This window comes from Alligator mississippiensis, chromosome 2, assembly GCF_030867095.1.
Source record: "Alligator mississippiensis isolate rAllMis1 chromosome 2, rAllMis1, whole genome shotgun sequence".
NCBI classification, from domain to species: Eukaryota; Metazoa; Chordata; order Crocodylia; family Alligatoridae; genus Alligator; species Alligator mississippiensis.
In genome coordinates, this window is record NC_081825.1 from 294,729,948 (window position 1) to 294,753,413 (window position 23,466).

The 23,466-nt window shown below is 44.5% G+C and overlaps 1 protein-coding gene across 3 annotated transcripts in view; it reads right to left on the reverse strand.

Annotated features, from left to right (window-relative positions):
* Positions 1 to 6,332, reverse strand: part of CCDC198 (coiled-coil domain containing 198) — a 41,471-nt gene extending 35,139 nt beyond the window's left edge. For all 3 annotated transcript variants that reach the window (XR_002087885.2, XR_002087884.2, XM_019480014.2), the window contains exons 1-2: positions 5,932 to 6,332; positions 3,140 to 3,222 (exon numbers count right to left, since the gene is read on the reverse strand). Coding sequence is in view for 1 of the 3 variants with exons in the window: in XM_019480014.2 (XP_019335559.1) it covers positions 3,140 to 3,222; positions 5,932 to 6,157 (309 nt within the window). In the remaining 2 variants the exon portion in view is untranslated. The remainder of the gene's footprint in view (positions 1 to 3,139; positions 3,223 to 5,931) is intronic.
* Positions 6,333 to 23,466: the final 17,134 nt, after the last annotated feature.

Here is a 23,466-nt window from a genome sequence, read left to right on the forward strand (position 1 = left end):
TTTGAGGGTGTGCAATAGGCTAGAGGATATGGTAACCTTCTCTTTTGGCACTGAGGCAAGGTTTCACCAAATCGAACCAGCAGTGTAATAGCAATATACAGAGTCAAAGCTTTGGCTAATAAAATGGGAAAATGCAGAATCTAGCAGAACTTCTTTGTTTTGTTTTGTTTTGTTTATTGGGAGCTCTGGTAGCTTCAGAAATATTGAATTTGACTGCCGCGTGGCACCTTGCTTTCACTAGGGAAATTAAACTTGTTTTTACCGTTAAAAAAGGTCTTTGGGTTTGCACTGATTCTTAGTGAATCAAACAGTCCGCTTTCACAGAACACCAAAAAAGCAGTACAAGGACACCCTAAAGGTGTCCCTAAAGAGTTTCAGCATCGACCCAGAGTCATGGTAGCAAATCGCTCGCAACCAACAATCCTGGAGGTCCCAAATCCAAAACGGAGCATTGGCCTTTGAATAGCAATGCACGGTAGAAGCAATGAAGAAATATGCGGCCAGGAACTCGAAAACCTCCCTATCCAGTCCTCATCACTCTCCTGCCCCTGCTGCAGCAGATTGTTCAAAGCAAAGATCAGACTTACAAGTCACCTACATCCTCACATGACCTAGCCTCCACCCCACTTCGTTCTCTTCCCTTTCCCTTTTTTCTCCTTTTCTCTTTTATCCTTCTCTTTTTCTTTCCCACTTCTTTTCTCTCTTCTTCCCTCCCCTCCCCCCGCTGGATGCAGTCATCTTCACCCGTGAAGGACAAAGTGTGTATGAGTGTATGTATGTATGTATGTATATGTATGTGTGTATGTGTGTACATATGGATGGATGGATGGATGGATGGATGGATGGATGGATGGATGGATATGTGTGTGTGTGTGTATCTCTCTCTCTATATATACACATATATATGTATATATATATATATATAGATACACACACATACTTTTTGTATATATCTATATATATATTGATACACACACACATATATATATGTATGTATGTATGTATGTATATATATCTACACACACAGAGCTCTAATCCCAAAAAGGCAGGAAGGTTGGCCTGTGTAACTCGGGTACTAGCATGGAACTAATGGGGAAGTGCAGGACCTGGTTTCTGTTCCCACTTTAGCTCCTGCTTTAGGGCCTGACCGAGCAAGTCACTGATCACTAGTGACTCCGTTTCCAACGAGAAAATGGAGCTAGTGCATGGTGGCAAATTAGTGAAGGTGTCTCAGTACAGACGTGGACTGTACTGAGTTCAGTCCCATCTCTCCTACAAGTTTCTGGACTTGCAAGGGAGGCTACCCTCAGTCAGCCCAACTTTAAATGTGTATTTGATTGTTCATGCTGGGGAGTCAAGGGTACCTGGTCATGTTGCTGGCTGCAAGACTCTTTTGTGTGTTGTTGGCTACAGGAAATGGCTTGTCTTAACTACATAGGCCTGATGGGTCACTAGGCTTGGGATGGACTTCGGACTTTGACTTCCCTGCCCTGAGGGCAGGTGCTGAAATACTGCAGTGATGAGGCCACTTAAGAAGATGGACAGGAAAGGCATGCTAGTGGGCAGCATGAGGGCACCCCTCTTCCTGGGGTTAATCACTAGAAAATGACATGACCTTATACCCCAAGCAGCTCTGAGGGCCTATCTGATCGAGTGCAGGGGTGCAGACACTTGCAGAAGGACAGGTAGATAGAGGCAGCATGTTCTTATATAGACTGATCAGCAGCTTTTCAAAGTCTGGACAGTTTCTATTACACCAGTGTGAAGCAGAAGTAACTAAATCCCCAGAAGACAGTGGTATTATACTGTTATACAGCCAGATTAAAACCAAGTTCCATTTCTTTATAAAATAAAATAATTTTACACAAGGATGTTTTAACACACCAACCACTCACCATGAGGTAAAAGGGATGAGGCTTTACTAGGCCTCAACTTCTCTATCATAACTGCTTGTGTGTGCCCTCTTATCCCACAAAAAGTGGAGGTTAAACCCAATTTAACCCCTCCTTTACTGACTGCTGACATGGCTTCCACTTCACCATAGTTTTAGAGCATCTTCATGGGTAGTACAGTGAATCCCCGGCCCCTTTTATCAGGTGGTAGGTGTTGGCTAGAAAATGGTATTTAGAGGTTTGCTTTTGGGAACTGGCTTTTAGGTGAAGTAGATATGCATTAGAATAATGGTCTGAGGCAACAGCAAGGGTTAACTTATTTCTAAAAAAGCCTGTTTCTGAAAGTTTCCTCAAGGCCCACTGGTCTGATACAAACAAGCAGCGACACTCAGGCTGGGAAGTTGAAGGCATGTCCCACACTGTCCAATACATGAGATAAGGTGGCACCAGGTCACAGTGCCCAGCTGCAGAGCCCTTGGGATTTCTGGTTTTGGGGGAACAGACCAAATTAGGAGAAGATCAGTAAAGCCCAAATTGGGATGTGTGCATGTGATGAGTTTGTGAAACAAAGGATTATGCTGACAGGACAGAATGTGGACAGCATGATGACCACTGAGAGACCAATCAGCAATGGCCAAAAATGAAGTCATCAGGAGGGAAAAAGAATACAAAAGAAGGGATTTCAGAGCTGCAAAGTGTCCTCGAAAGGGGAACCGGAGGCCACCATGCACAGAGGTCATACCACCAACCCATCTCACCCACCCCAGTGAGGCGGGTAGGCCTCAACCTCCAACCTCCAAGCTGTTGACATCTGACATTCAAGAGAGAACCTCAGAGCAAAGCTCACGTACTGGCCAGATGTACCTTGACTCTGTGCAGCTCTAGGACTGGTAGGTATAGAATTGCTTGCATTATTCTTATCTGCTACCACTGTGTATCAATACAATGTGCCTATTATTGAATGGAAAGGTTGTGATCAGTCTGAGGGGTTTGGGTCCACCCAGAACAAGGTATGTGGGTCATAAATCCAGTGCCAACAGTGGGTTGTTCATATGTCTACCCCCCAAGAAGTAAGGGCCAATGCATCTCTGGGATATTATCTTGCCAATAATACTGCATTGTGATATCTTTCCTATGTGTGAATGCAGTTAAAACTCAATATACCCCCTTCATATGTTTACAGTTAAAATGGGAGGTTACCATTAAATCCAAGCATTTCCTTAGGAAGCCTTTAAAATTCATCTTACTTGAGGTCTTCGAGGGGGATGCTGTTTAATAATACTGGTTTCTCCCTTTTCCGGCATGATGTCAAAAGCCATGGGCCTCGGCACTTAAGGAAACAGAAAAGGAAAAGAAGCTTGAATAAAACAGCTTGAATTCAATATCATATTGATCATTAACATTTTGGTCATACTAAGTAAAAGCTTCATGATCTTCTAGTTACAGTTCTACCTGACTATCCTCCCAAAATCCCGCAGCACGTGGGGAAAAAAAAACACCTGCACTAGACAGTACAGCAGGTTGAGAACAGTCTCTAAATATTTGCTCACATTTTTCAGTCAATGTAGCCAATATTTGCATTCATTGTGTGTAAGTGCTTCTCACACAGGCATTGCTGCCCTCATCTTTTAGTGCTGCAAGTGAATGTGGAAAACTCTATTCACCCATAGTGGTGGAAACAACATTTAAGTATTCATATTCAAATATCTATGCTAGAAGGACTTCTCCACTCATTTGGGGAACAGAAATAAAGCCATGTAATCCTCTTGACCAATCACGGTTAGCCAAGGTCTCTATCCAATTCCTATCAAAGTCGTTCTATTGGTTTCAATAGGAATGAAATCAGCCTTGAAAAAGCAGTTCTCCAGGGAGTGGTCGTAGACATTTCTTAGGAACATTGGGTCTAAAGAAGATGTATTGTTCATTTATGAATAACAAATCCATTTGAGGAATCTGTGATCTGCTCACAGGTCTTATGTGACAGGGAAAGAGGCTTACATTTATTTGATAAATGATTCACTTAGCTCTGCTGGACGTGCATACAATGATTAACTACTGAATACGGGATTAAGTTCTAACAACTATTTAACAAATGAGGAAGTACATGCATTTGCTGATCTTAATAAGTTTTAGTTAGCAATTCTAAAACAGCTGACTTCCAAGAGAGAATGGTTAGCTGTTAGTAAGCACACACCAAAAAAGCCCTCTTACAAATGAAAAATTGGTACTCTGTTCTTAACTCTGCAGGGCAAGTTGGCACCCAAACTCTATCTAATAATTAATAAACTGCTGTTTTATATTTTACTTATTAAAATATTACTCACAGCATAACCGCAGTGCAGAGGTATGGGCTGGGGCTCAGGCGATGTGGGTTCTGTCCCATTTCTACCATTGATCTGACGTTGGAGAAACTTAACTCTTTATCCCTCTTCTATTATTATTTATTTGTACTCCTATAACCGCTAGGAGCCCTGCTTACAGGCCAGGCCCCCATTGTGCTAGGCACTGTACTAACACAGGAGGAAAAAGCAAGCCTAGGCACCAGAGCACTTACCACCTACGTCTATTTAGTGCGTGAGCTGCTTAGGAAAGGGACCATGCCTACATGTTTGGACAATACTGAACACAAACCCCCCAAATCTCAGTTTGGCTTCCTATGTAGAGCTATAACTCAAGGATTTTGCTTCAAGAAAATTGCAGATCCAAATTTAGGAAATCCCTAAGACTTTTTTTTCCCCTAGTTCTTTCATATTAACATACTTCGCTCAGTCACAGAAAGTCAAATTTAACCCAAGCTCAAACACCCCCCCCCCCAATACACTAAATAAGACCTTCTCTGCAGCTAGCATGCACTTATTTAGATGTGGCTCTGGCTAATTCATCATTCAAGTGTGATCCCTTCTCTTCTTATTTGAAAAACAGCACTGGTAATAACAAATGACATTTACGGAGACAATTTTTTAAAAACGACGCTCAATAAAAACCCAGTGCTTATCATCTGGCTGAACTGGAATGTTTATTTAAGTGCATTACTGTCATAAAGCACTCTAAATGTCAGGCTGTATATCCAGAGCTAATCTGTATTCAATCCAGACCCTTCTGCTCCTGAATTCAGGAGGTAGGGGGCATATTTGTTTTCATGGTAAGGTAGCGATCTGTATGAAAGATGTGAAGGAGAAACATCCAACTCCCAAGCCAAGTTGTACCAGTGATGGTTAGTTGAATCTCTGCAACTCACTTTTAGAAACCAGCTCCTGGGAGCTCTGTTTCATCTGAATTATTCTTCCACAGGTAAGTAATTCCCATAAGAATCACAGGAGCTCCCTCTCCTTTCTCATGATGTGTCAGGGTGAGGCCATTGTATGGTGTATTATTTAATTATGCAAGGCAATGCTCCCAGTTTTGCTCCATTATGTTGCACACCATGGGTTGCTCCCTAGCCAGTGTAAATCAGCTTAGCTCCATAATGACCCTCACTTCCTTTGTCAAGTGCTTTAAGATCTGCCGGGGCTGATTACTCATCATTACTCTGTCTTACACTAATGAGGATCTTGCCCCAAACCCTGATGTTAATTAACATCATTATTTCAGGATCTATGTGGATCATGCCATGATACACAGACATACACAATACAGATGCATGGTCTTGTGTTAAAGGCTTGCTATGGAAAGATACTTCAGGCCCCCTTCTGCAATTTGCATAGGTCGTCCCACTGAAGTCAAGGTGAATGGGACTATTTGGTGTGTCAAGATAGCTCACAGGAGCAAGTTGAGATATCTGATCTGGGCTGTTGAGATATGAGGCACTTCTCTAAAACAAACCAAGAACACAGCAATATTCAGGAAGTGGAAGAAACAGGCACGCTCGCGGAACAGCACAATTGCACACACCCAGGTCTGTCTAGCAACACCTTCTACCATTGGCTTTTAGGCAAAACTCAACCTCTCTCTTCAGAACCACCTTTGATTTTGGCAGTGAAAAGTGTTCCAACACCAAGTACAGAAGATGAGTCAATCCACTTGACCCTGGCTAACTCACCTGTGGAGCATCTCCCATACCACGTTTCTTTCAGAGGCGGGAGCTGTCTTCGAAACATGGGGCTTCTTTCCTCCATGGCTGCATATGAGCCCAAGCTCCTCTCTTCCAGAATGCCGGGAAATTGAGACAGGGTCGCAGAGCAAGGGGAGGCTGGCACAGCTTCTTTGGTTTGCACCGGTGCCACTTTTGTCACCTTGGGGCGTGTCTTGGAGTGGCTCAGGCCCATTTTACTGAGTTACAGCATTCAGTGGAAGAAACTGCTTCCCTGCAGTCGTCCTTGAACTTGTCCTCAACGCTGATCTGTGGCTTTCATGCTGCACCCGTGTTTGCAAAGCCTCTAGGCTCTTTCTAGGGCATCTAACCTGAACCAACACCACACACATTGCAGCCTGAGTGGCTGGTTACCTTGGATATTCCTCCACAAGCCCTTCCCTTCTAAGTCCAGATTTGGTGAGGCCAGTTAAACATTGACTGGACATGGTCACTCCCTAGAGGGGATGAGAGGTTGGCTGCTATTGAATATTAAGCAAATCCCGGACAGTCTGGGAGGGTAATACCAAATAACAAATTAGGCTTTTGGAAAGTTTTCCTTTTCCTCACCTTAACTATTTATGCCATAAAACACTTTTACTAAAGGCTCTTGCTTGGCTCCCCAGTGATCGACCTGAAGAGCTTTTCCTTTGCTTCTCTGCCTGGCTGCTTTGTAGAATCTGTGCTCTGATAAAGGCCGTTTGTCCCTGAAGTACTAGAGGAAACTTCAAGGAGCTTAGGAGATGCAACCTGTAATTGAAAAAGAAAAGAAAGGCTGGAGAAGAGCTGGAGTGACACTGTGCTGTGTGTGAAAAGCAAGACTCCTTCACTCCGGTGACCCTGGCTATATCGCTCTGCATCCAAGGGTGCATCTCCACTGCAATCCGAGTTAGCTTGAGCTGAACTAGCTCAGGTATGGGAAGCAGTTTTCTCTGACAAGGTGAATTACCCTGCATGAAGCTCCATGCTGCTGTGTTTCAACTGCTTCTAATCTATCAGCTGGCTCATTTCAAACCATCTCAGCTACCTCTACCCTATGCATGTTCAGAGGTGTCCTGAGAGTATATTTGGGATTGCTCAGACTTCCCTGAGCTTGCAGGAGGGTAACGCTGGGCAGACTACATGTGCACTTATGTCGCATTAAATTTACTGTGCAGTAAGTTACTACACAGTACGTGGAAATAGGCCAGTGTCTACACGTGCAGGTGTTAAAGTGTGTTAACACTGTGTGTGGTCTGACTTGGGACTAAACTTAGTCCCAAATCAGTCTGCACACACAGTGCTACTACGCAGTAAACATATACACATGCATTCTTGCGCAGTAACTAATCAGGCGTTAATTTGATACCTGCATCAAATTTACACCCAAGTTGGTATAAGTCACCATAGTTACTGCACAGTAAATATGCACGTGTAGATGTGTACCCATACTGTGCAATAATTTAGGTTACTGCGCAGTAAATGTGCATGTGTAGACATACCCATGGAGTAGAATTTGGTCCTAGGAAAGATTATCTTTCTGTTCACCCATTTTTCTTTTCCAGTCTCTGGGGATTCCCATACTAACCACAGCCTGGCTGACCCACCCTGAAAACATTTTCCACACTTCCAAGCGCTCACCCCACATTCTTCATTCAGTCCCTTCCCCGGGCCAAACTCTTTCTACACATCAGTGCAGGTTTTGCATAAAGAAGGACAGTATCCAAGTTTTCCATTACAGGAAAATCCCCTTGTAAATTGGCAGAAGTTGGTGATACTGAGTCTGAGTCATCACTGCAGGAATTGGGTGAAGCAGAACGCCCAGCCTTCTAACAGTAACTTGTATTTAGCCATTTTTCTGGTGTTTAGGATTACAATTAATTTTATCTATCTATCTATCTATCTATCTATCTATCTATCTATCTATCTATACAGATAGATAGATATTATATTATATATCCTACATATTACATATATCTAATATATATATAAAATATTACATAATATAATATATATATATATAATTACATATATCTAATATATGTAATATGTAGGACATGTAATCCTATCATATACATACAATATTTAGGATATATATAATATATGTAAGATGTATAATAGAATAGATACGTATGATATGATGGTAGAAAGTGAATAGATGATACAGTGAATTGTATGTAATATATGTAGTAATTAGGATATGTAATCCTATCTTATACCTATGACGATACGCAAAGAAACTTCTGTATAAGTCTAGATTCATCTTTTCAGCTCTGTGGGACAGATGAGTGGCGCATCGGCCTGATCCCATGCACTAAATCCAGCCATGTGCTGGTCCAACCTCGCACCCTGGCCCAACCCTGCTTGCTGGATCGGGCCACAGAGTAACCCCCACACACTAGCCCCCTAGCAATCTAGCATGCAGGAGTCATAGGGTTCCTCACAGGTATGCAAATTTGACAGCAGGGTGGTGGCAATTCATGTTGCCACTATTCCCCCCAGCGCCAAATTTGTAAACCCACGAGGAGCCCCATGGGCCAGATGACAGGGCTCTGTGGGATGGATCTGGCCTGTGGGCTGGAGGCTGAGCACCACTTGTCTACTAGGCTAATAGTGTTAGCATTATTTTACAGCATGAGTCTTGGGGTAGCTGGCAGGAAAGCAGATGAATAGAAAGCAACAAATAAAGGACATGTGTGTGTGTGTGTGTGTGTGTGTGTGTGTGTGTGTGTTTTGATTTTAGTTTCATTCTTTATAATTGCCCAGTTCAAGAGAAGAATTAAATGTACCTTTCTATTATAGGGGCAAATATGAACATCTAAGGGTGGAAACAGATGCTGCCTTTGTACCACCATAAAAAAATTGATGATGGCCCAGAGGCCAAGCAAACAGACATGCATGACTCTTGATGCATCATAGATAGTGGCTGTGGCAAAGGCGGTATCAATTTGTGCCACTATTTAGTGGCACATGGCTGTTTGCTTGATATGTGAGAGCGCTGGCGGCTTGGACCTAGCTGTGCTCTCCAGCCACCCCAGGTAGGTGCTCTGGGGGCTTTACAGACACAATCTTGTTCACGCCAGGAATTCCCAGGCAGGATCATGCCCCTCAAGCCCTGGGGATGCCTGCCCAATTTTCCCTGCTTACAGAGATGTTCTCCTGGGATCTCCAGGGCATATCTCAGTATATGGGGAAAGTCAGGCCAGGCACCCTAACCACTGGCTTAGACTCTCCTGCATTCTTCTCTGCATTTCATTGAAAAGCTGTGTTGCTAGATCGTTAGAAATAACTTCTTCACAGTAAGGGTTGCCAGAATCTGGAACGGGCTTCCAAGGGAGGTGGTGCTCTCCCCTACCTTGGGGGTCTTCAAGAGGAGACTGGGCAAGTACCTGGCTGGGTCATCTGACCCCAGCGCTCTTTCCTGCCCAGGGCAGGGGGTCGGACTCGATGACCTACTGGGGTCCCGTTCTGACCCTAACATCTATGAAGCTATGAATCTATACTCTCAGAAGCCATCCTTCTTTGAATCTGGGCCTGAAGTAATAAAATGCTATTATCTCTGTCAGGTAAGCAAGAGACAAAAGAATGGTAAGAAATGGGTCAGGAGCGAGGGGTCACCCTGACCAAACAGAAGTGTGATCTGGTTGGGAAGCAGTGCCCGGAGAAAGCAAGTGCGAGTGGGATGCATAGTATGAGCTCACAATGAAGTACTAGGGCTTCTGCTAAGGTTAAATGATGGCTTTTCCTCTTTGAACCTTTGGTGCAGAGCTGAAGCAGTGTTCACTAGCAAGAGGTGAGCAGAGATGATGCATTGTGGCCAGCGGCCGTTGATAGCTGAAGGACTCTGGTGAGAGCTTCCTTACCCAGTGGTCAATAGAAACTGCCTTCATATCAGCCAGTAGAGCTGCTGGGCTGGTCTACCTGACTGGCCTGGATTGGGCCCAGCAGGAAGAGGGAAATGACTGGTGCTAGAATGTGTTGCTTGATTCCCAACCACAAGGGAAGGATCCAGATTATTGCTGAGGTGCCTTAGGAGTGAGGGAGGGCCAAGACGTACTTCAGAGATGCAGCTGACTTTGTCATTGCCTGCTTTCCCAGGATAATACCTTGACTCTCTTTGTTCTGGCTCTAATAACGTTATCTCTGCTTCAGATCCCAGGACTCAGGGCTTATGAGCAAAAAGCAGTGCCTGGCAGGCAAGGTGCCCAGCAGAGGCAGTTTGGTTTTCCAGGTTTCTGGATGGCACGAGTTAGGTTTGCAGGAGCCCCTAGGTACTGGAATTCACCGTGGCCAGAAGCTGTATCTCAAATGATGTGGTAGAATATAAAGTCCTTTCTGTACTAGTAGGGAGACAGCACTGAGCTTCAGACAGGCCAGTTGTATTGTTTAGTATCCATACTTATACATTAAAACACGCTTTCTCGTTGTTTCAACCTCATCTTGACCTATTGATCCCTAAATCGCCTTGGATTTTCCTCCAGGAAATGCCCCTTCATTCTCTGTGCCTTCCTGCCACGTGCAGTGATCAGTGGGTCTTGTCAGCTGCTTCCCTTGTGGGCTGGAGGGGACTGGGGGTACAACACTCTTCAGAAGGGGCCTCCAGTTCGCAGCTAGGTTTTCCCCAGGCCTGGTTGGAAATGGTAGATGCCTACTGGGATTTTCACTTCACTTCCATTGACAATCAAAGCAATGAGTCCCACTGGAATTCAAAACACTCCAGCCCAGATCCTCAAAGGTGTAAATGCACTTAGGTAGCGGTCCCCTGAAAAACAAAGTACCTGGGAGGAGTGGGGGCTGTCTGCACTCGAGAAGGTTATTTTTGATCTGTTCAGCTTTAGGGCTTGCCAGAGGGTGTTTTTATTTCCACGAGCTGCTGTAGAGGGTATATATATGTGTGTGTGTGTGTGTGTGTGTGTGTGTGTGTGTGGTGAAATATGATGGATGACTAAAAAGGGGGATAAAAAGCCATTCAGGACACCCCAGGATTTCACTTTTGTTGGAGGTAGAGCAACTGCCAGTTTTGCATACCCCTGGGTCCTTGATTTAAGGTGCATCATTAAATTATAAGGAAGGCTGAGGCTGGATACTAAGAACTTTGACAAGCTTTGACAAGCTCAGGAAACTTGTTGGTGAGGCCCTAAGGGACCATGATCCAAAGGGGAGGGGAGTTCAGGATGAGTGGTTGCTCCTCAAGGGAGCGATCCTGGAAGCACAAGCAACATCTATCTCGTCTCAGAGGAAAGGCCCCCAAAGGGCACAGCAGCCCCCTTGGCTCTGCAAGGAACTTGTGGACCTCCTGGGTCTAAAAAGAAAGGCCTATAAAGGATGGAAGACTGGAACCACCTCAAAGGAGGAACACTCTGCACTGGTCCGGACCTGTAGGGAGCGAACCAGGAAAGCCAAGGCTGCGACTGAACTCCAACTGGCTACATGTATCCAAGACAATAAAAAGTCCTTTTTTAGATATGTGGGGAGCCAAAGGAAAAGCAAGGTTAACATTGGACCCCTGCTAAACCAAATGGGACAACTGACAACCGACTCCCAGGCAAAAAACAACCTGCTTAATGGGTATTTTGCATCGGTTTTTCACCAGCCCCAAGGGATAGCCCTGCCCAGTATGATACAGGACATCAAAAATTGTTATTCTGCATCAATGTAGACCATGTGAAGGAACACCTTGAGAGGCTGGACACCTTCAAGTCAGCTGGCCCGGACAGTTTACACCCCAGGGTACTTAAGAAGCTGACAGGCATCATAGCTCAGCCCCTGGCACGGATCTTCAAGAACTCCTGGCACTCAGGCAAAGTGCCTAAAGATTGGAAAAAAGGCCAATGTGGTGCCTATCTTCAAGAAAGGGAAGGAAGAAGATCTTGGGAACTATAGGCCTATCAGCTTGACCTCTATCCCCTGGAAGATCTTGGAAAAAATTACCAAAGAGACCATTCTTGACAAGCTGGCTGATGGCAACATCCTGAGGGATAGCCAGTGTGGGTTTGTTGTGAGTAGGTCTTGCCTGACCAATCTCATCTCCTTCTATGACCAGGTAACATATCACCTGGACAAAGGAGAAGAGATTGATGTCATATATATTGATTTTAAAAAAGCCTTCAGTCTGGTATCCCATGATCTCCTCATGGAAAACTTGGCCAACTGTGGCCTCGGCTACATCACAGTCCAATGGCTAGGGAATTGGCTCCAAGGTCAGACCCAGAGAGTGGTAATAGATGGAAGTAAATCACCGTGGTGCGCCATGACCAGTGGGGTCCCCCAGAGCTCTGTCCTTGGGCCTATTACTCTTTAACACCTTTATTAATGATGTAGACATAGGTATCAGAAGCGGACTGGCCAAGTTCACTGATGACACCAAACCTTGGGATAAAGCGTCCACAGCCAAGGACAGGAAGGTGATACAAGCTCAGAAAATGTGTGGAAGGAAACCTGATGGTGTTTAACACCCAAAAATGCAAAGTACTCCACCTTGGGGAAAAAAACCCACGGCACACTTATAGGCTTGGTAGTGCTATGCTTGCTAGCACCATGTCCAAAAGGGACGTGGGGGTCATGATTGACCACAAGATGAATATGAGCCACCAATGTGATGTTGCAGCTGGTAAAGTGAGCAAAACTGTGGCTTGCATCCATAGATGCTTCTCAAACAAATCCCAGGATGTCATCCTCCCACTGTACTTGGCCTTGGTGAGGCCACAGCTGGAGTACTGCATCCAATTCTGAGCTCCACAATTTAAAAGGATGTGGAGAAGCTTCAGAGAGTCCAGAGGAGAGCCACGTGCATGATCAGAGGACAGGAGAATAGGCCTTATGAAGAGAGGCTGTGAGCCATGGGACTCTTCAGCCTGGAAAAGCTCAGGCTAAGGGGGGACGTGGTGGCCACCTATAAGTATATAAGGGGTGCTCATCAGGATCTGGGGAACGCCTGTACACCAGTGCACCCCAAGGGATGACAAGGTCAAACAGTCACAAACTCCTCCGAGACCATTTCAGGCTGGACATAAGGAAGAACTTCTTTACTGTCCGAGCCCCCAAGGCCTGGAACTGACTGCCCCCAGAGGTGGTACAAGCACCTACTCTGGACTCCTTTAAGAGACATCTGGATGTTTACCTTGCTGAGATCCTTTGACCCCAGCTGACTTCCTGCGCCTAGGGCAGGGGGCTGGACTGGATGATCTTCCAAGGTCCCTTCCAGATCCTAATGTCTATGAAAACTATGAAATCTATTAAACTGTCTAGCTCAGAGGGGAGTTAAGCATAGGAGGAGATTATCCTGCTTAAAGCAGAGGGCTGGGCTAGATGACCTCCTGAGGGCCCTTCCATCTTTATAATTCTATAATACTTGTACCGTATTGAATTCAGGCATTAATACAAGCCAGGCAGTAATAAAGTCAACATCCAATGTGAATTAAGAGTAAATTAATTTAGAATTGAAATAAGACATCTGATATTCTCTAGGTCTGTAGAGCAAGTACTTTGAACATAAAATAATGAAGACCTGCTTGAAACTCATATGCAGCTCCTTGGCTGTTTACACCACAATACAGTGGTATTGAGACAGGTTGCCACAGCACCCTGGGGTGCTGTGAGATCTTTTTAAGGGTGCCCTGAGGTACAGCTCATTATTAGTTCTGTTAGGTGTGCAACCACTTAGACGTGATTCACGAGATAAACCCGGAGATTTCAAACAAGAATCCAGGAAATGTGACCCCTTGTGGTCTGAGTTCATTGCAACAAAAGACATACAAAAAACTAGAACTCTTGGTTCCAAAATGATACCTTTTATTAGACCAACTGGGAAATCACAAGAAAAATTAGTTCTAGTTTTTTTGTATGTCTTCTTGTCTCAGACCAAAACAGCTACCAAGTACACCCTTGCACGAAAGAATTGCTCTAGTATTTTTCCATAGTTAAGAAACAAGTGGAAACTAAGAGCTGGCATATTCTGAGGGTACCTTGAGTCTAAAAAAGGTTGAGAACCACCACCATAATAACTAGGTGAGACTTAAAAGAGAAAAAATAATCTCACCTGAGCTCCCGTCTGCAAGCAAAAGATTATTGTGTCTGGATCCACTATCTACCCGTTAGGCATAGTCTCTCATGTAAGAGCATAATGAGGATTGTCAATCTGCATTATTAAAAATGAAGGTTCAGATAAGTATGATTCTGGTCCCCTGTGCCTTCCTTTGTAGTTCTCTTGTAGTGCACGTCACTTGTTCGAAAATTAACACAGGAGGCACTAATTGCAGCAGCCCATTGTGTTGCAGAGTCATGCATTCTCCCTCATGTCTTGTGAAGGGATGTATATGAAATTCAGACACTTTCTTGTTAGCAAGGCTAAGAATATACGATGAATTAAGATGTGGATGCGACTACCCCTGCAACATCCGCTACAAAAAATAGCAGTGAGATGGCTTTATAATTAATCAATTATAAATATTTCTAATGAATTATTATTAATTCCTAATGAGTAAAACAAGAATAACCAGAATGATGCAAATGGGCTAAATTCTGTAGAGGGTTTGGTGGTTTTTTTAATGTGCATATTTCCATGAAACCCAAAAAGCGAAAAAGATATTCTAGTATGATTTCTTCAATTGGAAGTGCAGTACTACGGTTAATAAATTTCATTATTACACATCTGTAAACTCAAGCTGTATCAACACGATGCCTTTTCTCCCTCTGTTGTTTATTTCATATATTTGCAAGGGGAATACTTTTATACTAATAGTGGCCGAGTCTTTCTGCTATGCTGAAACAGTATAGTAAGTGTTGTCTTTTTCCTGAGCCTGCATTCTTGTATGGCTTATTCACTGCACGTCCTGTTTTCTTGCAAGAGAAAGGTTTGATGGGGTGCTCACGTGATGAGAAATCTGATAATGCTGCTGCCAGTTCGGCGCCTTGTTTGTAAAATTGTGTTTTCCATGGGCTACAAATGAAGTTGTGAAGCCAAAATACAATTATCCTACTGCTTCACTTGAAGGCTGAACATTTTATAAGAGAAATTCTAACAGACAACCACAATATAGAAGGCCTTGGAATTGTTAAACCCAATTGCCCAGTTAAAACAAATCTGCCAATTGATTTCTAAATGCATATAAAATAATAACTCACTCTCCTAATGGCTAAATGCTGTACTAGATGCTGTAGCTCTATTCTGTTACCTTGATTCAAGTCTATTACTATCGTTTTAAAAAGAGCTAAACTAAAAGTTAGGAATACAGACAAGCTTCAGGTCTTAAAGCGGCATGTGGTTTGGGATCTGCCTTAGTGCCTGAGTCACAGGTTTGCTATCACTATCTATCACAGACCAATCCAAAGTATCTTGACTTCAGTGGGAAACCTCTTATGACTCTAATAGTACCTCTAGAGATGACTGGATATGAAGCAGTTGCCATACCAGGAATGATTGGAAAGGTTCAGACCCTTTGGTTTGGAAGGGGGAAGACTGAGGGGGATATGACAGAGGTCTATAAAATCATGTAGGGTATGGATAAAGTGAATATGGGACATTTTTTCATCAGGTCCCAGGATACAGGAAATGTGGGAGGCACCCACTGAAATTGTCTAGAGGCAAGTTTAAAACAAAGAAAAGGAACTACTTTGCAATACAGTGAGAAATTAACTTGTGGAACTCATGGCCATAGTAAGCCATAGAGGCAGACAGTATAGCCAGGTTCTAGACGGGATTAGACAAAATCACAGAGGACAAGTCCATTGGGAGCTATTAAATAGAGCAGTCAGGGATGTATACTGTCCCTGGGGATATTCAGGCCTGGGGTTTTGTTTGCAATCCATCACCAGTTTTGAACATTCAGAATCTATTTTATGCTGGCCATCACTTTCCATGCATCTAAATTAGGTGTGGGTGATTATTTTGGTTGGAAGGTCACTTAATGAGTTTGGTGAGCTGTCGAGGGCCGCACACATAAAATTAATGGTGAAGATTGTAACGGGCCTGTGGCCATAACACCCCCTGGTGTCCATGCAGCCCTGCTCTAGCTCTTGCTCAGATGCAGCCCTTCCCTTTGATGGCTCGCCTGCCATGCCTTGTTCTTATTGAAGGTTATATAAGGAAGGCTGCCTGTGGGATCTGAGTGCACCAGAGCCTGTGCCTATCACCACTGGGCCAATCCTAGGTCCCCTCAGTCACCATCCTGCACCCCCACACTAGTATGCCCTCTCGGCCTGTCTGTACCTGTGCTGGGCACCCATGGGCTCCTTGCATGGTTCCATACCTCCCCTATACCATGCCCCATGCCTCATGGACATTCTCTCTCTATGATATTGTTTATTTATACGCTTAGTCCCCTTGGGCTCCCTAGGGTTGCCAACTCTGTTCGAATCTATTCCAGGAGGTTTCTGAAAGGCCAACGTGCCCATGACACAACGTGAATGTGCCTGCATGCTTGCGTATATCATTTATTGATTACAGTGCATAGATTTTACATCAGGAAGACAAATGCACATTACTCTTATATTTTAAAAACCCACTGAACTACTGTATAAATTGGTTTCAACATTTGGTATTCATTTTAATTAATGCCCTATCATTTATCTCCTGTGTGACTCTCAGCTGTCTCCTGGAGATTTACAGCTAATTCGTGGAGACTTTAGGGCAATCCTGGAGGGTTGGCAACCCTAGGGCTCCTGGACCCCTGGCTCTGCACACCGCCTCTTCTCTGGGCTCCCTTCTCCAGGCTCAGGGACCCTCTGGGGGTTCAAAATAAAACAAAGGCCACCTGCCTGTAAAACCCTGATTTCCTCTGCCCAGTGATTTGTCTCTGTTCCCAGGCCTGAAGGATTGTTTATACTTTCAGGAGCCCTGCTGCCAGGAGCTCTTCACCTTGTGGCTGCCAGGGAAAGACTGCCTGACCAGGTCAGGCTCTGGGCTTAGCTCTAGCCTCAGCCCTCTTCCCATCAGGTGAGTCACTCATTAGCTCCCTGCGCCACCTGCAAGCAACCCCACAGGCTGCTAGCTCCCTTAAAGGAGCAGGTACACCCCAGTGCCCTGCTACAAAGATTTCATTTTAACAAATTATAGATAAAAAACAAAAACAAAACATGTGCTGTAAAATACTTACTTTTATTTCAAAAAATAATTTTTGTCCTGATTTATGGGGTTTTTTGTATAGCTTATATAGAGGTGATGGTATAACAGCTCAAAATAGTCTTACTCTTGTCTATTGAAAGTTAGGTTAAAGAAAAACAAACTCAGTCACTCAATGGGAAGAATAAAGCCTCTGATGTGCATTAACCAGAGAATCAAAGTCAGGGACCATCTCCATTCTTGCAATGCATAGCACTGCTGCAAGGTGATCATTGTTCTTCGAAGATCTGTGTTTTGATTTATTGAATTTCATCACAGAAAATGTCTGCTCATACACGTACGTTGATGCAAACAGCACAACCATTTTCCAGGCATGAGACTTTGAAAAGTTCTGTTCACTGAGAGAGGCATAAAACCTAGGAAGTGGCACTGATTTGAATTGCTCTGCAAGCAATGCATCATATTGCAGGTCAATAAGCTCAAGTTGGAGGTCACGCAGAGCATTGTCAACGTTAGATGTGAACAGTGAGAAAACCCGAGATGGGTCATTTTCTCTCATTCAAAAATCCTTGAATTGTTGTGAAACTTTAGCATGCAAATTGAGTGGTGAAGACATGTATTTTTTCAGGTTTTGATCACAAATGGTAATCGGCCACAATATAGGAAAATAGGTGAACTCTTTGTTTCCTATTTAATGGGAGCAAAAGAGTAACTTTGTCATAAGTGACTTGACAGTGGGCATGTCTACACATGCATTTACGCTGGTTTAAATTTACTGTGCAGTAAGTTACTGAGCAGTAAGCAGGAATAGGCTGGCATCTACATGTGCAGGCATTAAAGCATATTAACTAAAGTTAGTCCCAAATCAGTCCACACACACAGCGCTACTGCTCAGTTAGGCATCTATGCGTGCATTACTGTCCAGTAACTAATCAGGCATAAATTTGATACCTGCATCATGATACCAAGTCAGTGTAAGTCACTATAGTTACTACTCAGTACAAGCATGCACATGTAGACGTGTGCTCATACGGAGCAGTAATTTCAGTTACTGCAAAGTAAATGCACACATGTAGACCCACCCAGTTAAATGTTCTTTAGCAAGTAGCCGCTTCCCTTGCAGTCTTGAATTCAGTTCATTTATGCAGCCCACGTTACCAACAGCAAATGCAAAATCAAAGAGCCAATCCTCAACGTTCAGCTGTGGGAAATCCAAATCTTATTCTTTCATGTTTAAAAATGGAGTCTATCTTACATTCAGCTTCACGCTTGCTCTCAAAATGCTGATTCCAATTGTATTCTTTGAACACTGCCACACTTTCTTTGCAAATTAAGCACACGGCTTTTCCATGCACATCAGTAAAAAAATATTTAGAAGACCATTCTTTGTTGAATATTTGGCATTCACTGTCAACCTTCCACATCTTTGATGAGCTCATTTCCAACTCAGGCTCTGGACATTTGGGGCAACCTACCGCAACTGCCTTCAGCACTGCCAGAAGCTCCTGAGCCACAAGCAGGCAGGGCACTGCCAACCTAGCCCAAACATGGCTTACGCAGGGCCTGCCGCACAGAGCCAGGCAGGTGAGCAGGCAGGAGTACTGCCTCCCAGGGTCCCCAGTGGTGCCAGCAGAGGCTGGAAGCATTGCCCATGCCACCCTCCTGCAGACTGGATAGAATCAATTGGCTGGCTGGATACACAGGCCATATTTTGTCCATCCCTGCTCTAAATCCAACTTACCCTCAATGGCCTGCCCACCACTGAGCCATAGAACTGTGCCTGGCCCTGTGTCTAGACATATATCAGGCACTCGTTAGAAAATTTCCCCTTCTTTGAAATAGTCCTTGCACTAACTGAAAAATAGTCACATAGCTTTATGACCATTGAAATTATCACATCACTCCCTGCCTTGCAGCTTAATTCATAACTGCTCTCACCTCCATGGTACCTGCTCTTGTGCAGAGCCTATTGGTTAATTATGGTTGATGCCAGGAAGGGTATGACAGGGAATGTATCACTCGAGAAATACCCTGTTCATATACTCTCCCTGTAGAGCATCTATTGATTGCCACTGTCAGAGACAGGCTATCGGTCTGACTGAGTATGGCACTTCCTATGTCCTGGCTTCTATTGCTGTGGGTGGCCAAGGTGATGGTTTTTATGCAAGTATATAACACAAAATGCAGGGATGCAGGACTGAATATAAGTGAGTCTTGTGGGATTGGCTTGGTGTGAAGAGGAGCATGTGACAGTGGGTTTGTATGGGAGAGAGAGGCTGGGAAGGTTGCTCCATAATAATATCTCATGTGTAAGACATAGAGCGGGACTGTGACCTTTCCTTGTGGTTTATTGGTAGTCTGTTCCACCCTAATTGATTTCCTCTCCATTACTGAGACTGTTTAGAGGGCACAGGTTAAGCTTCTGCTCCGGCAGCCTCAGGCCTCAGCCATGATTTGAATGCTAAAGCCTGCTGTCACTGAAGGCTTGCGCATGCCACCCTGGGAGATTGATACCAGGCCCGACTCTGCTGTCAGACACTGATAAGAAAATAGGCTCAGCACAAGAGCAGGTGGCACAGAGGTGAGAGGAATTGGGAATTCAGCTGGAAGAAAGGACATGATGTGACCATTTCAAAGGCTGTAAAGCTATTTGAACGTTCCTCAATTAGTGTCAGGCCTGTTTCAAAGTCGGGGAAATTTTCCAGTGAGTGCCTAATGGCTCTAGACCAGTGATTCCCAGCCAGCATGCCACAGCAGCCTGGGGTGCCTTGAGAGACTTTCAGTGGTGCATCAGTGTGTCACGCAACTTTAGCACTGTTGGGAGTGCAAGCATGATTCACATAATAAACTCATGGATTTCAAATAGGAATCTGCAGTGTCAAAACCATTCTGACCTGCCATGGTCTTTCTGAGCAATTTGCAACAAAAGGCTTACGCTAGTATTTTTCTGTAGTCAAAAACACAAGTGAAAACTAAGAGCTGGCATTTTCTGAGGGTTTCCTTGAGGCTATTCAGGGGATGGCTTGAATCTAAAAAAGCTGAGGGCCACCGTTCTAGACACAGGACCAGGCACACTTCCAAGGCTCAGTGGTGGGCAGACCAGGGAGGGGAAGTTGGATCTATAGGCATGGAAAGTGATGGCCAGTAGGCCTGTGTGAATAGGGAACTATTCAATTCGGGTTCAGATTCAGCCAACTCGGATGCCAGCGATTCAATTCAGAGCTCCGAATCAGTTTCCCACTTCAATTCGACTGAATTGGCTCCGAAGCTTCGGAGTCAATTCAGAGATTCGGCCATAGGGTATAATGGGGAATCAATGAAATATCTATAATGTTGTTGTTTTTTGTCCAATTTGGATGAAACTTGCAGGAGTGGTAGCCTCTACTGAGAGCATGAAGCCTGCCAAGTTTCAAGGAAATAGGTACAGGGGTTTGGGGAAAACTGCACCTCAAGCTGCTGACAGGCAAAGCTTGTGACGTAGATGACCCTATGTATGTTAAGGCACAGCGGGGTGAAAACTACAGGGATGGTAGCCCCTGCAGAGGACACAAAGCCTACCAAGTTCCAAGGGGATAGGTGCAGGGGTTTGGAGGAAACTGCACCTCAAGCTGCAGACAAGCAAAACTCGTGACACGGGTGACACCATGTGTGTTAAGGCACAGCAGGGTGACAGCTTCAGGGATGGTAGCCCCTGCTGTGGCCATGAAGCCTGCCAGCTGTCAAGGAGATCGGTGCAGGGGGAGTCTGGGTTCTGCGGCCCTGCACCTCTAGCTGCTGACAGGCAAAACTCGTGACATGGGTGCTTGTGCAACTGATTGTCTCTGTCTTGGGGCATGGTGGGGTGGAAACTACTGCAGGCCTGGCTGCTAAACCCTGCTGCAGTCACAAAGCCTGCCAGCTGTTAAGGAGATCGGTGCAGCGGGGTTCTGGGGCCCTGCGCCCCTAGCTGCTGACAGACAAAACTCATGACATGGATACTTGCGCAACTGACTGTCTCTGTCTTGGGGCAGTTGATTGTCTGTATTGATTATTTCCCTCCTTAGTCTGTGGTTTTGTACGTGTTAATCCTTGCTCATTAACTCGTTATCTAGTAGCTACTAGTTAGCTACTGTGTATTGAGTTGGTCCCTGAGTGAATCATGATTGATTGGTAACACAGCAGCTTAGCAGCCATGCCTGCAGTAAGAGCTACCATCCCTGCAGTTTTCACCCCACTGTGGCTTAACACACACATGACACGAGTTTTGCTTTCAGAACTTTGGGGTGCAGTTTCCCAGAAACCCCTGCACCTATCACCTTGAAATGCATCATGCTCTCAGCAGAGGCTATAAGCCCTGCAAGTTTCATCTGAATCAGCCAAAAAACAACAAAGTTATAGCTATTTCACTGATTCCCCATTATACCCTATGGCTAAATCTCCAAATCTTTTCCGAATCGATTCAGAAGCTCAAATTGATTCGGAAAGCCTAGAGCTTCCGGTGATTCGATTTGGATTCATAGATTCAGCCTGTGAATCATCCAAATCATCTCCAAATCCGAATCATGATCCAAAGCTTTGCACAGCCCTAACGGCCAGTATAAATAATGCAGAACCAGATTGAGCAACCCTGGAGATGTATTTTAAGCAAAACCACAGGCCTGAATACCTCTAGGGAGAGCTCAGACATGGCTCCAAAAATGTGTGTGATGCTGTGTTGTGTAGAAGCCTTGGCTTTGAGCTGATAAACAAAAGCACCCAAGAGCAGTGTGAAGATCATACCTAGGGAGCAGGAAGTGCACAGGATGAGAAATCAATGGTGTCAGATCTTAGGCCTAATTGGTGAACAAAACCTCTCTCTTTGTCTGCTGATTAAAATGAGCCTAGTGTATGCAGTTAGGACTGCACTTTTTTGCAGCACTGCTGTAAGCCTGATCAGGGGGTGGATCTGGGTGGGAGAGGGAGTGGGGGGTGTCAGGGATGCAGTTGCACCCCCCACACCCCTTTTTTAAAATCTTTAAAGCCAACTGCCTGGGAGGGGTAGTGGCATTTCTATTCAGGCAGTGCTGAGAGAGTCAATTGGCTTCATGACTCATTATCATCTCCCTGATCCCTACTTTGTCTCCACTCCACAGATGTTAATGACCCCCCAATCCTTTTAACAGTCATGAAGTTGCACTATTCAAACTATTCCTTCCTATGCAATTTTGCTGTCTGTGAGCCATTCCTTGTAATGTCTCTCTTCTCTAGCCCAGCAGACTGTTTTTAGCTCTAGCTAACAGCCTTCACTTAGGTATGATATTACCTCGGGTGTAGAAATGCCTGACAATGACACATTGGAGCTAGAGTCATGACAGTCAGGAAAGCTAGATTTTTCTTTCATGAATCTGAATAAGAGACATACATTTAACTATAATGACTACCAAACTAATGATGCAATAGCCTTTGACTATTTAGATGCTTTTTTGCCTAGTTTGTTGTGGTGTTTTACAAATTCTATATATGCCCTAGCAAATTAGTGCACATTTCAATAGTTATATATGTTTTTGCTTTGATCTTAAACTGAATAATATCGTGCCAGCACCTTGGCATATTAGTAAAGCTTATAGTTTCTCTTTAACTGGAAAAATATATATTGTGTTATACGTGATGACGCACCATACCACCCGCACCCCTCTTTTCAACATCCTAGATCTGCCCATGATCCTGAGACCAAAAAGGCAGTGAAAAAGCAATGTCTGAAGTAGCCCAGTGCTGCTGGCAGGTCTTTAAGTGGACCCCATCCATTCACCAGGCTGCAAGTCAGCATCAATGCCAGAAAATGATGCTATATTCTCTGTGTCTGCTGTTATCTTCCCTCCCTTCTTATGTGTCTGGATTTTCTTCAGGCAGGTAGGATCAGACTCCAAAAGCAGCAACACCTCTAGTACATCTCACTTTGTTATCCTGCCCGCAAATGTTTCCATCCTCAGTGCCCTCTAAAAGAGCCTCCACCTCCACCCCCTACTGAAAACTCTCTCCAGTTAAAGGGAAAGTGGATAAATTATGTTAACTGTTTCCGGCTTTCTCCGTGACTTTTGTAAAAGTTTGCTTTAGCAGTTTGTTTGCCAGGAAACTAAGCAGGCCACGGTTGGTTTTTGTACTCAGAAGCCCTTGTCTAACTCTGGAGTCTTTTAAGAAATGTTTGGAGTCTTATCTAGCTTGGATTCTATGACCCTAACTGACTTCCTGCCCTTCGGGTGGGGGGGCTGGACTCGATGATCTTCCAAGGTCCCTTCTAGCCCTAATGTCTATGAAACCTATGAACTGGTCAATGCTATGCAGGGATGAGGGGTGTTTAGACCTGTGAATTCCCAGGCTTATTTATTCCAGCAAAAAGCACAAAAGCTCTAAAGGGAACAGATGATCTTCCAAGTGCTCTCTCTCTCTCACTTCAGTGGGCCGTGGAGTAGGCCCTCCGTGGCTCTCTTAGATTTCATAGATTTTATAGA